The sequence below is a fragment of the Sebastes fasciatus genome (assembly GCF_043250625.1).
Source record: "Sebastes fasciatus isolate fSebFas1 chromosome 5 unlocalized genomic scaffold, fSebFas1.pri SUPER_5_unloc_2, whole genome shotgun sequence".
Classification (NCBI taxonomy): domain Eukaryota; kingdom Metazoa; phylum Chordata; class Actinopteri; order Perciformes; family Sebastidae; genus Sebastes; species Sebastes fasciatus.
The window spans coordinates 95,260-110,259 of NW_027428115.1; the positions used below are offsets into that span (position 1 = coordinate 95,260).

At 42.9% G+C, this 15,000-nt stretch overlaps 1 protein-coding gene across 2 annotated transcripts in view; it reads right to left on the reverse strand.

The window, feature by feature from the left end:
* Positions 1–7,826, reverse strand: part of s1pr1 (sphingosine-1-phosphate receptor 1) — a 13,452-nt gene extending 5,626 nt beyond the window's left edge. Inside the window, exons 1-2 of one of the 2 annotated variants that reach the window (XR_012593082.1) lie at positions 7,719–7,826; positions 508–2,108 (exon numbers count right to left, since the gene is read on the reverse strand). Coding sequence is in view for 1 of the 2 variants with exons in the window: in XM_074627947.1 (XP_074484048.1) it covers positions 790–1,914 (1,125 nt within the window). In the remaining variant the exon portion in view is untranslated. Of the gene's footprint in view, positions 2,109–7,718 lie in introns of both variants that reach the window. The other variant, XM_074627947.1, reaches the window with a different exon arrangement.
* Positions 7,827–15,000: the final 7,174 nt, after the last annotated feature.

Consider the following 15,000-nt stretch of genomic DNA (forward strand, 5'->3'; position numbering starts at 1 on the left):
CTGCAGCAGTTATTTCTGCACAAACGTCCACTGAACATTCACTAGATATTCTCAGAGCTAAACTAACTCTTCTGCAGTGTGGAGTGAGCAGCATGCACGTGAGAGGTGGAGAGAGAGAGAGAGAGAAGGAGCGCGGTGTGTGAGTGAAGGCAGGCAGAGGAGCAGAGGAGCAGAGGAGCAGAGACTCCGGTCCTGGAGACCAAAGCTACGGTCTCCCCCGCGTCCTCCGACCGCGGCCAACACTGTTTAACAGCTTCACCAGATACAACCAAGAGGTTTTGGTGCTTCACTGGAGTTTGTGTTGGAGTCTGAGTCTGAACAGCGGAGACACACGAGAGACCAGGAGACACTGACCAGCAATGATTTATACTAACAGTCCCTTTAACGTCTGACAGCTGCTACACATTCTAGTTGACCTTAGTATCTGATTCTCCGTCTATCAGGATCAATAACTCCGTCTATCAGTTATTATCAGTAATATTCACTAGTACAGCATCAGACTTTAACCTGGACCTCCTGGATCTGGATGACCCAGTTGATCCGGTAGATCCGGTTGATCCGGTTGATCCGGTAGATCCGGTTGCCGGTCCTGCAGGCTTGCTGACGGACCCGGTGAGACGGTCTCTCTATGCGGGGTTCCTGGTCACTGGTCCCGGTTAACCGGTCTGAAAGTCTCCATAAGTGCTGAGTCCTGATTGGCTGATCGGTCCGTGATGACGCCGCCTGGTGCCGTTCACGCCCGTTTCCTGTACAAACAACAAAGTCTACGTCCGACACGCTACGACTCCTTTAGGACGACGAGGTGACGTTCCCCGAGGACGCCGCCGCCGTCGTCTCCCTCGGCGAGTACTCCGCCTCGTCCTTGTTGGGGTGGGAGGAGTTATCCGACTTGCTGCGGCTGAACTCCGCCCCCACGATGGGCCCGGTGAACTTGGCGTTGGGCCGGAGGCAGGCGGTGCAGCACAGCAGCGTCTTGAGGAACGCGCGGCGCATCTCGTTGCTGGTCAGCGTGTAGATGAGCGGGTTCATGGCGGAGTTGAGGACGGCGAGCGCCAGGAACCACTCGGCCTTGTAGAGGATGGGGCAGCTCAGCGTCTCGCAGGCGGCGTCCAGCAGCAGGAGGATGAAGAGCGGCGCCCAGCAGGCGATGAAGCAGCTCAGGACGATGATGACGGTCTTCAGCAACGCCATGGACTTCTCCGAGCTCTTGATGTTGGCGCCAGCGTTGCCGCGGCCGTTGGACACCTTGCGGAAGACGAGTTTGCGGCTGCGAGCGCGCACCAGCGCGTAAATGCGGGCGTAGAGCACCACGATGGCGAGGAGGATGATGCTGAACACCGAGGTGCAGAACAGGATGTAGGTCTTGTGGTAGAGCGGCAGCACGGTGGAGCAGCGCGTCATGCTCCGGATGCAGTTCCAGCCCATCACCGGCAGGCCGCCCAGCGCCGCCGCGATCATCCACACCGCGCTGATGAGCAGGAAGACGCGGCACGTGTTGCCGTTGTTGTGCAGCTTCATCTTCAGCATGGTGAGGTGGCGCTCGATGGCGATGGCCAGCAGGCTGAAGACGGACGCCGCCAGCGCCACGAACATGCTGCCCTCCCTGAAGAACCACTGCGTGGGCGTCAGCTTGTAGGTGTTGGCGCCCGACAGCAGGATGTTGGCGGTGTACACCACGCCGGCCAGCAGGTCGGACAGCGCCAGGTTCCCGATGAAGTAGTACATGGGCTTGTGGAACTTCTTGGTCCTCCAGATGGTGGTCAGGACCAGGATGTTCTCCAGGATGATGAAGCAGCACACCAGGATGAAGACCACCGAGTCCGCCTTCAGACCCGAGTCCTGCTGCGTCTTACGGAACTTACCCGTGTAGTTGTAGTGTCTGGCGATCAGGTCGGAGTAGCCCGGCTCAGCCATGGCCTGCAGGGGCGGCACCAGTCCAGCAGAGTCCAGCAGAGTCCAGCAGAGTCCAGCAGGGGCAGCACGAGTCCAGCAGAGTCCAGCAGAGTCCAGCAGAGTCCAGCAGAGTCCAGCAGGGGGCACTGCGTCCTCACACTCAGTCCTCCTGAAGAGGAGCAGAAGGAGTCCTGATGCTGGAGGGGGACATGGTCCTGTAGAGACGGACAAGACCACATCAGACCACTTTTTTTTTTAATCCTTATTTAACCTGTAGGGTTATCATGCACGGTTCTGATGCACGGTTCTAATGCACGGTTCTAATGCACAGTTCTGACACACGGTTCTAATGCACGGTTCTAATGCACAGCTCTAATGCACAGTTCTGACGCACAGTTCTAATGCACGGTTCTAATGCACGGTTCTAATGCACAGTTCTGACACACGGTTCTAATGCACGGTTCTAATGCACAGCTCTAATGCACAGTTCTGACGCACAGTTCTAATGCACGGTTCTAATGCACGGTTCTAATGCACAGTTCTGACACACGGTTCTAATGCACGGTTCTAATGCACAGCTCTAATGCACAGTTCTGACGCACAGTTCTAATGCACGGTTCTAATGCACGGCTCTAATGCACGGTTCTGACGCACGGTTCTAACGCACGGTTCTGATGCACGGTTCTAATGCACGGTTCTGACACTCGGCTCTAAAGCACAGTTCTGACGCACGGTTCTAAAGCCCGTACTAATGCACGGTTCTAATGCACGGTTCTGATGCACGGTTCTAATGCACGGTTCTAATGCACGGTTCTAATGCACAGTTCTGACGCACGGTTCTAATGCACGGTTCTGACGCACGGTTCTAATGCACAGTTATAACGCACAGTTCTAATGCACGGTTCTGACGCATGGTTCTAATGCACAGTTCTGACAGACGGTTCTAATGCACGGTTCTGACGCACGGTTCTAATGCACAGTTATAACGCACAGTTCTAATGCATGGTTCTAATGCACAGTTCTGACACAGTTCTAATGCACGGTTCTAATGCACAGTTCTGACACACAGTTCTAGTGCACGGTTCTAACGCACGGTTCTAATGCACAGTTATAACTCACAGTTCTAATGCACAGTTCTAATGCACAGTTCTAATGCACAGTTCTAGTGCACGGTTCTAATGCACAGTTCTAATGCACAGTTATAACTCACAGTTCTAATGCACAGTTCTAATGCACAGTTCTAATGCACAGTTCTAGTGCACGGTTCTAATGCTGGACTAGTATCAACCGTCTTAGTTTTCTGTGCATTCAGAACCAGATCAGATGATGTAATTGTGACTGAACAATGTTAAAGCAGACTGCAAATATGCATCAGCTTGGCTGAGTGGTGACACAACAGTAAATGACAGAGTCATCAGCATAGAGGTGGACAACAGTAAATGACAGAGTCATCAGCATAGAGGTGGAAGTTAGAATTTTGAACATTTACATCAGACCACATCAGACCACATCAGTCCACATCAGACCTCATCAGACTTCATCAGACTACATCAGACCACATCAGTCCACATCAGACTTCATCAGACTACATCAGACTACATCAGACCACATCAGACTACATCAGACTTCATCAGACCACATCAGACTACATCAGACCACATCAGACTACATCAGAATACATCAGACCACATCAGACTACATCAGACCACATCAGACCACATCAGACCACATCAGACCACATCAGACTACATCAGACTACATCAGACCACATCAGACCACATCAGACTACATCAGACCACATCAGACCACATCAGACTACATCAGACCACATCAGACTACATCAGACTACATCAGACCACATCAGACCACATCAGACCACATCAGACTACATCAGACCACATCAGACCACATCAGACCACATACATCAGACCACATCAGACCACATTAAACCACATCAGACCACATCAGACCACATCAGACCACATCAGACTACATCAGACCACATCAGACCACATCAGACCGGTCCAAGACAACAACTGATCTTTGATCAGACAACTTCTAACTTTTAGACTCTGAAATCTGATTTATATATAAAATCTATTCTCTAATATTCATCTTATATAAACTGGAAAAACAAAGTTAAACTTGTGTTTGATGGATTATTTCTCTGTTGTATCAATGCTAATGGTGATGCTAATGCTAATGGTCATTGTATTCTACATGGTTGGAAAGCCTGTTTATTGACCTTCACAATGATGTCACACTTGTAAGGATCATGCATTTGTGGGATGAGCAGCACAGCTGATGATGTGGGGAGCGCCCAAGAACAATTTGCCAAAATAATCCGCCGATGGTAAACAGTGTATTCTCCTGTTGGTGTTGACTCTTGTTGTGAGTTGTTTGGTGGATGATTGAACTCTCTATCAGTAACAAGGAACAAACAAGACATATTGATCTATTGAATCCACCTTCAGGAGCCTCAGTAGAGGTGGAAGATCCATACGCAGCCACAACAGCCTGGCACCTCCTCCTCATGCTGGTCACCAACCTGGTCACACGCGTGGTTGTGTTGGTCACTCTAACACATACAGCACGCCCAAGCTGATCCTACAAGTGTTGAATTGGGTTGAGGTGTGGACTCTTGGCAGGCCGTTCCATTTTCTCTACTCCCACATTGTGGAGGTAGTCTGTGATAACCCTGGCTCTGTGGGGGGGGGGCGTTGTTTCTTGGAGGATGAAGTTAGGTCCCAGATTGTGGAGATATGGGATCGTCACTGGCTGCAGAATCTCATCCTGATATCTCCCTGCATTGAGATGGCCTTCAATGATGACAAGCCTTGTTTTACCAGAGAGGGAGATGCCGCCCCACACCATGACACTGCCCCCACCAAAAGCTGTTACTCCATCGGTGCAACAATCAGCATAGCGTTCTCCACGTCGTCTCCATACTTTGACCTGCCATCCAACTTTGGCAGACAGAACCTGGACTCATCACTGAACATGACATTCCCCCACATGTTGAGAATACACTGTTTACCATTGGAAGAGCATTTTGGCAAATGTTTCTTGGGCGCTCCCCACATCATCAGCTGTGCTGCTCATCCCACAAATGCATGATCTTTACAAGTGTGACATCATTGCGAAGGTAAATAAACAGGCTTTCCAACAATGTAGAATACAATGACCATTAGCATTGATACAACAGAGAAATAATCAACCAAACACAAGTTTAACAACTTTGTTTTTCCAGTATATATATAAATATATATATGTAATAACCTCTCTGTGTATAGGTATAAATATAACTCCGTCTGTATATGTAATTGATTCTGTATAATCCTCTATAATACAACATGTTTTATACAACATGTCATCAGTCTGCAGCTTTTAGTGAACTCTTATTCACCAGAATATAACACACGTCTATATGTCTATTCATATTTATATAAACCACATCCTACCTCATTTATAGAAACTGTCTCAATCAGCACTTTACTACTTTACTCTGCCTAGATACAAAACTGCATTTCATTGTTCTATCTGCAATAAAGTTCAATCTACTATAATATAATATAATATAATATAATATAATATAATATAGTATAATATAATATAATATAATATAATATAATATAATATAATATAATATAATATAATATACATTAATATAATATAATATAATATAATATAATATAATATAGTATAATATAATATAATATAATGTAATATAATACAATATAATATAATTTAATATAATATAATATAATATAATATAATGTAATATAATACAATATAATATAAAATACATTAATATAATATAATATAATATAATATAGTATAATATAATATAATGTAATATAATACAATATAATATAATTGAATATAATATAATATAATATACATTAATATAATATAATATAATATAATATAATATAATATACATTAATATAATACAATATAATATAATATAATATAATATAATATAATACAATATAATATAATATAATATATTATAAGATAATATAAGATAATATAATATACATTAATATAATATAATATAATATACATTAATATAATATAATATAATATACATTAATATAATATAATATAATACAATATAATATAATATAATATAATACAATATAATATAATATAATATACATTAATATAATATAATATAATATACATTAATATAATATAATATAATATAATACAATATAATATAATATAATATAATACAATATAATATAATATACATTAATATAATATAATATAATATAATATAATACAATATAATATAATATAATATAATACAATATAATATAATATAATATACATTAATATAATATAATACAATATAATATAATATAATATAATATAATACAATATATAATATAATATACATTAATATAATATAATATAATACAATATAATATAATATACATTAATATAATATAATACAATATAATATAATATAATATAATACAATATATAATATAATATACATTAATATAATATAATATAATACAATATAATATAATATAATACAATATAATATAATATAATATACATTAATATAATATAATATAATATACATTAATATAATATAATATAATATAATACAATATAATATAATATAATATAATATAATACAATATAATATAATATACATTAATATAATATAATATAATATAATATAATATAATACAATATAATATAATATAATATACATTAATATAATATAATATAATATACATTAATATAATATAATATAATATAATACAATATAATATAATATAATATAATATAATACAATATAATATAATATACATTAATATAATACAATATAATATAATATAATATAATACAATATATAATATAATATACATTAATATAATATAATATAATACAATATAATATAATATATATTAATATAATATAATACAATACAATATAATATAATATAATATACTATACAGTAATATAATATAATATAATATACAGTAATATAATATACAGTAATATAATATAATATACAATAATATACAGTAATATAATATACAGAAATATAATATAATATACAGTAATATAATATAATATAATATAATATACATTAATATAATATAATGTAATATAATATAATATAATATACAGTAATATAATATAATATAATATAATATACATTAATATAATATAATATAATATAATATAATATAATATATAAACAACATTTTAAACATCATCCGAGTCCCTTAAAGTTGAATTCCACTTTAACTAAAGTGACTTTAACTAAAGGACACCTTTCTATCGCTCAGAGGATTAATAAAACATCTTTAATAAGAGTTTGTCTCAGATTAGATGGTGTGGTTCCTTCAGGAGGACAGACTGAGGACAGACTAACAGAATGTCTTCACTTAGAACCCTTTAAAGACATTAAACTAAGGATTTATTATATTTCTGTTCTCTTTCTAATAAACCCATTATTTATTATTTACATTGATTACTTTAAATATTCTTCAATAATTCATAATAAGTCGATTTATTCACTTTTCACTTCGTCCCTTCAGTATTATAACTTTATTATATAACTTTATTATAGATATAGAATATAGAATATTAAAGTGTATTAAAGGTTTATATTAACAGAGTCAGTAGTAGTTTTATTCTCCGTTAGAACCGGATTCCCTCCGTCGAACCAGCCCGGAATCACAGTCAACACGAACTACATTAAACTGGTTCTATGAGGTTCTACTGAGGTTCTACTGAGGTTCTAGAGAGGTTCTAGTGAATAAAAGCCGTTTAAAGGAAGATTAGAGAGCTTTTACCTTCAGAGAGTCGCTGCGGAGAGAAAAGAGTCCGAGACGCTCCGAGAGAAACACACACTGAACACACACACACACACACACACACGCACTCTGAACACAGAGAGAGAGAGAGAGACACGCACACACTCTGAACACACACACAAAGAGAGAGAAACACACACTCTGAGCACACTTTGAACACACACACACACACACACAGAGGGAGACGCACTCTGAACACATACACACACTCTCTGAACACACACACTGAACACACACACACTGAGGATGAGGATGAGGATGAGGATGAAGATGAAGATGAGGATGAGGATGAAGATGAAGATGAAGATGAGGATGAGGATGAAGATGAGGATGATGATGAGGATGAGGATGAAGATGAGGATGAAGATGAGGATGATGATGAGGATGAAGATGAAGATGATGAGGATGAAGATGAGGATGAAGATGAGGATGAAGATGAGGATGATGATGAGGATGAGGATGAGGATGAGGATGAGGATGAGGATGAAGATGAAGATGAAGATGAAGATGAAGATGATGAGGATGAGGATGAGGATGAGGATCAAGATGAGGATGAAGATGAAGATGCCCTCCTCGGTGTATTTTCACTCTTTGATTCTCAGTGATCAATAAAGTAAATGATCTGATGAATAAAGTAGAACACTTCTGTTAACTTCCGTTAATAAAATATTGCAACACTGACTCAACGGTTCCCGGAGCTTTCGACCACATCAGCAGCTCTCATACATCTCAGATCAATAACTCATCTTCATGCTGATCATTTTTATTGATTTTCTTCAAAGAACAAAACAACATCTCAGTTTATTTTCTATGAATCCGGTTAGAGAGAGAGAGAGATAAAAATAACACATGACCATACAAATCACTCAATAATCATATTAATAATAATATTAATCATATTAATAATAATCATATTAATAATAATAATAATATTAATAATAATAATATTAATAATCATAATAATAATAATCATAATCATATTAATAATCATAATAATAATAATAATAATAATATTAATAATCATAATAATAATAATCATCATCATCATATTAATAATCATAATAATCATCATAATCATAATCATAATAATCATAATAATCATAATAATAATCATATTAATAATAATCATAATAATAATAATAATCATATTAATAATCATAATAATAATAATAATAATCATAATCATAATAATCATAATAATAATCATATTAATAACAATCATAATCATAATAATCATAATAATCATATTAATAATAATCATAATAATCATATTAATAATAATCATAATAATCATCATTATCATAATAATCATAATAATAATCATATTAATAATAATATTAATAATTATAATAATCCTAATAATCCTAATCATAATAATCATATTAATAATAATCAGAATAATCAGAATCATATTAATAATCATAATAATCATATTAATAATAATATTAATAATCATAATAATCATAATAATATTAATAATAATAATAATCATAATAATAATCTCTCCGTCTCCGGGAACCATCACCTTAACGTGGTGGAGAGGTTTGTGTGTCCCTATGACCCTGAGGGCTGTGTTGTCTGGAGCCTCGTGCTCCTGGTAGGGTCTCCCATGGCAAATTGGTCTTAGGTGAGGGGCCGGACTAAGAATGGTTCACAAAAAACCCAATGACGACACGAGGCAGAGGAGGAGTTACCCGGCCCGGAGGAAGCCCGGGGCCCACGTCTGGAGCCAGGCCCAGACGGAGGGCCCGTCAACGAGCGTCTGGTGGCCGGGCTTGCCACGGAGCCCGGCCGGGGATACCCCGAAAAAGGAACGTGGCACCCCCCTCCTCTCCATCCTGTGGGCTCACCACCTGCAGGAAGAACCGCTTGGGTCGGGTGCGCTGCCACACGGTTGGCAGTGAAGGCCAGGGACCTCGACGGACTGGACCCGGGCGGCAGAGGCTGGCTCTGGGGACGTGGAACGTCACCTCTCTGTGGGGGAAGGAGCCGGAGCTTGTGCGGGAGGTGGAGCGCTACCAGTTGGATCTGGTAGGGCTTACCTCTACGCACAGCCTCGGTTCTGGAACCGTACTCTTGGATAGGGGTTGGACTCTATTCTTCTCTGGAGTTGCCCATGGTGTGAGGCGCCGGGCGGGTGTGGGGATACTCACAAATCCCCGGCTGAGTGCCGCTACGTTGGAGTTTACCCCGGTGGACGAGAGGGTCGCCTCCCTACGCCTTCAGGTTATGGGGGGGAAAACTCTGACTGTTGTTTGTGCGTATGCACCAAACAGCAGTTCGGAGTATTCGGCCTTCTTGGAGACCCTGAATGGAGTCCTGTATGGGGCTCCAGTAGGGGACTCCATAGTTCTCCTGGGAGACTTCAACGCGCACGTGGGCAACGATGGAGACACCTGGAGTGGCGTGATTGGGAGGAACGGCCTCCCTGATCTAAACCCGAGTGGTCGTTTGTTGTTGGACTTCTGTGCTAGTCATGGATTGTCCATAACGAACACCATGTTCGAACATAAGGATGCTCATAAGTGTACGTGGTACCAGAGCACCCTAGGCCGAAGGTCGATGATCGATTTTGTAATCGTATCATCTGATCTGAGGCCGCATGTTTTGGACACTCGGGTGAAGAGAGGGGCGGAGCTGTCAACTGATCACCATCTGGTGGTGAGTTGGGTCAGAGGGTGGGGGAAGACTCTGGACAGACCTGGTAAGCCCAAACGCGTAGTGAGGGTGAACTGGGAACGTCTGGAGGAGGCCCCTGTCCGAGAGATCTTCAACTCACACCTCCGGCGGAGCTATTCTGGCATCCCTGTGGAGGTTGGGGGCATTGAACCCGAGTGGACGATGTTCAAAGCTTCCATTGCTGAAGCTGCGGCGGTGAGCTGTGGTTTTAAGGTCTTAGGTGCCTCAAGGGGCGGCAATCCTCGAACACCGTGGTGGACACCGGTGGTCAGGGAAGCCGTCCGACTGAAGAAGGAGGCCTTCCGGGATATGTTATCTCGGAGGTCTCCGGAGGCAGTTGCAGGGTACCGACGGGCCCGAAGAGCAGCAGCCACTGCCGTGACGGAGGCAAAGCAGCGGGTGTGGGAGGAGTTCGGAGCAGCCATGGAGAAGGACTTTCGGTCGGCACCAAAGTGCTTCTGGAAAACCATCCGGCACCTTAGGAGGGGGAAACGGGGAACCATCCAAGCTGTGTACAGTAAGGATGGGACACTGTTGACCTCAACTGAGGAGGTAATCGGGCGGTGGAAGGAGCACTTTGAGGAACTTCTGAATCCGACCAATACGCCCTCTATGGTAGAGGCAGAGCTGGAAGCTGATGGGGGACCATCATCAATTACCCTGGTGGAAGTCACTGAGGTAGTCAAACAACTCCACAGTGGCAAAGCCCCGGGGGTTGATGAGATCCGCCCAGAAATGCTGAAGGCTCTGGGTGGGGAGGGGCTGTCTTGGATGACACGTCTCTTCAACACCGCGTGGAAGTCGGTGACAGTGCCTAAGGAGTGGCAGACCGGGGTGGTGGTTCCCCTTTTCAAAAAGGGGGACCAGAGAGTGTGTGCCAATTACAGGGGTATCACACTGCTCAGCCTCCCTGGTAAAGTCTACTCCAAGGTGCTGGAAAGGAGGGTTCGGCCGATAGTCGAACCTCAGATCGAAGAGGAACAATGCGGATTCCGTCCTGGCCGTGGAACAACGGACCAGCTTTTCACTCTCGCAAGGATCCTGGAGGGGGCCTGGGAGTATGCCCATCCAGTCTACATGTGTTTTGTGGACTTGGAGAAGGCATATGACCGGGTCCCCCGGGAGATACTGTGGGGGGTGCTGCGGGAGTATGGGGTGAGGGGGGCACTTCTCAGGGCCATCCAATCCCTGTACGCCCAAAGCGAGAGCTGTGTTCGGATCCTCTGCAATAAGTCGGACTCGTTTCCGGTGGGGGTTGGCCTCCGCCAGGGCTGCGCGTTGTCACCAATCCTGTTCGTGATATTCATGGACAGGATATCGAGGCGTAGTCGGGTGGAGGAGGGTTTGCAGATCGGTGTGCTGAGGATCTCATCGCTGCTTTTTGCAGATGATGTGGTCCTGTTGGCATCATCGGTCTGCGACCTCCAGCACTCACTGGATCGGTTCGCAGCCGAGTGTGACGCAGTCGGGATGAGAATCAGCACCTCTAAATCTGAGGCCATGGTTCTCAGCAGGAAACCGGTGGTTTGCCTACTCCGGGTAGGGAATGAGTCCTTACCCCAAGTGAAGGAGTTTAAGTATCTCGGGGTCTTGTTCGCGAGTGAGGGGACGATGGAACGTGAGATTGGTCGGAGAATCGGAGCAGCAGGGGCGGTATTGCATTCGCTTTACCGCACCGTTGTGACGAAAAGAGAGCTGAGCCGGAAGGCAAAGCTCTCGATCTACCGTTCAATCTTCGTTCCTACTCTCACCTATGGTCATGAGGGTTGGGTCATGACCGAAAGAACGAGGTCGCGGGTGCAAGCGGCCGAAATGGGTTTCCTCAGGAGGGTGGCTGGCGTCTCCCTTAGAGATAGGGTAAGAAGCTCAGTCATCCGTGAGGGACTCGGAGTAGAGTCCTTGCTCCTTTGCGTCGAAAGGAGCCAGTTGAGGTGGTTCGGGCATCTAGCACGGATGCCTCCTGGGCGCCTCCCTTGGGAGGTGTTCCAGGCACGACCAGCTGGGAGGAGACCACGGGGAAGACCCAGGACTAGATGGAGAGATTATATCTCTACTCTGGCCTGGAAACGCCTCGGGATCCCCCAGTCAGAGCTGGTTAATGTGGCCCGGGAAAGGGAAGTTTGGGGTCCCCTGCTGGAGCTGTTGCCCCCGCGACCCGATCCCGGATAAGCGGTTGAAGATGGATGGATGGATATTAATAATCATAATAATAATAATAATAATAATAATAATATTAATAATCATAATCATAATCATAATAATCATAATCATAATAATAATCATAATAATCATAATCATAATAATCATATTAATCATATTAATAATCATAATAATCATAATAATCATCATCATAATAATAATAATAATAAAGACAAACAAATAACAGAAGAGAAATAAACAGGCTGAAAAGGTCATTTTGAACATTTTGTTAATATTTGTAAAACAACAAATCAACAGAAATCAGTTCTATTATATAGTTCTATACAGTTCTTTAAATATATATTAATGTTATAAATGTATTTTAATAAAACAATCTCACTTCTTTTGTTTCCTGTGTGAGAAACAACCAGCTGCCCCTCCCCTGACCTCTGACCTCTGACCCCCAGGGGGCGGAGTCAGGAGTCCCTCCTCTCATCACCCTGGATGCTACAGATAGCAGCTGTGACATCACAACAGGATGTGACATCATCATCATCACCTCACCCCTCTGTGGACTGATGATGTTTGTGTCTTTATTAACAGAAGCTCAGAAGAGGTGCATTGTGGGATCAGCTCCGTGGGATGCCTGTGTTGTGACCTCACTTCCTGTCCAGGCGGCTCCATTGTTCCAGACCTTCAGGTCAACTGGTCGCACTGGAGCAGCTGGTTACCGGCCGCCAGGCCGCCGGGGGGCGAGGTGACCCGACTAACAAACCAGTTCACAAATATCTTCCCAATATGGTCCCAGTAAGGTCTCAGTTTGATCCCAGTATGGTCCCAGTAAGGTCTCAGTTTGATCCCAGTATGGTCCCAGTATGGTCCCAGTAAGGTCTCAGTTTGATCCCAGTATGGTCCCATTAAGGTCCCAGTAAGGCCCCAGTATGGTCCCAGTAAGGTCTCAGTTTGATCCCAGTATGGTCCCAGTAAGGTCTCAGTTTGATCCCAGTATGGTCCCATTAAGGCCCCAGTATGGTCCCAGTAAGGTCTCAGTTTGATCCCAGTATGGTCCCAGTAAGGTCCCAGTAAGGCCCCAGTATGGTCCCAGTAAGGTCTCAGTTTGATCCCAGTATGGTCCCAGTATGGTCCCAGTAAGGTCTCAGTTTGATCCCAGTATGGTCCCAGTAAGGTCCCAGTAAGGCCCCAATATGGTCCCAGTATGGTCCCAGTAAGGTCTCTGTTTGGTCGAAGTATGGTCCCAGTAAGGTCTCTTTTTGGTCGAAGTATGGTCCCAGTAAGGTCCCAGTATGGTCCCAGTAAGGTCTCAGTTTGGTCCCAGTAAGGTCCCAGTTTGGTCCCAGTAAGGTCCCAGTATGGTCCAAGTATGGTCCCAGTATGGTCCCAGTAAGGTCCCAGTTTGGTCCCAGTAAGGTCCCAGTTTGGTCCCAGTGTGGTCCCAGTAAGGTCCCAGTTTGGTCCCAGTATGGTCCCAGTAAGGTCCCAGTTTGGTCCCAGTGTGGTCCCAGTAAGGTCCCAGTTTGGTCCCAGTAAGGTCCCAGTATGGTCCCAGTATTGTTCCCCTAGTGTTCCAGTCAATATTATATTCACAGTATGGTCCAAGTAAGGTCCCAGTATGATCCCATCATATTACCAACTGGTGCCAGTATAACTCTGATACATTCCCAGTATGGTCCCAGTATGATCCCATCATATTACCAACTGGTGCCAGAATAACTCTGATACATTCCCAGTATGGTCCCAGTATGATCCCATCATATTACCAACTGGTAACAGTATAACTCTGATACATTCCCAGTATGATCCCATCATATTACCAACTGGTGCCAGAATAACTCTGATACATTCCCAGTATGGTCCCAGTATGATCCCATTATATTACCAACTGGTGCCAGAATAACTCTGATACATTCCCAGTATGGTCCCAGTAGTATATTGAGAGTATGTGAAGTGTTACTGGTGCTATACTGGGAACATACTGGTCTGTTGGGGGACCCCGGCTGGTTTCCAGTTTGCTGCTCAGAGTCTGAACATGGATCTGAGATGGGGGGTGGGGGGTGGGGGGTGGGGGGGGGGGGGGGGTGGTGGTGGTGAAGGGGGTCGTGGGTAACAAAGGCCTCTCTCCTCGGAGCTGCTGACTGTATTCAGACTCTGCATAGCTGAGCGTCACCATGACGACGACTGGAGGGAACCAGGGGGAACCGAGGGAACCGAAGAACAGGATCACCTACAGACCCACAAACACACACACACTTTAACTCTGCTCTTATCTCTGACCTTTGACCTTGAGGATTATTGGTCTTAGTCTTGGTCCTAGTTCTGGTTTTGGTCCTGGTTCTGGTTCTGGTTCTGGTTCTTGTTCTGGTCCTGGTTTACTGTGGTGGTCTATGAGGAAAATGCTTTTTGGGCTGCAATACCACCAGTGACC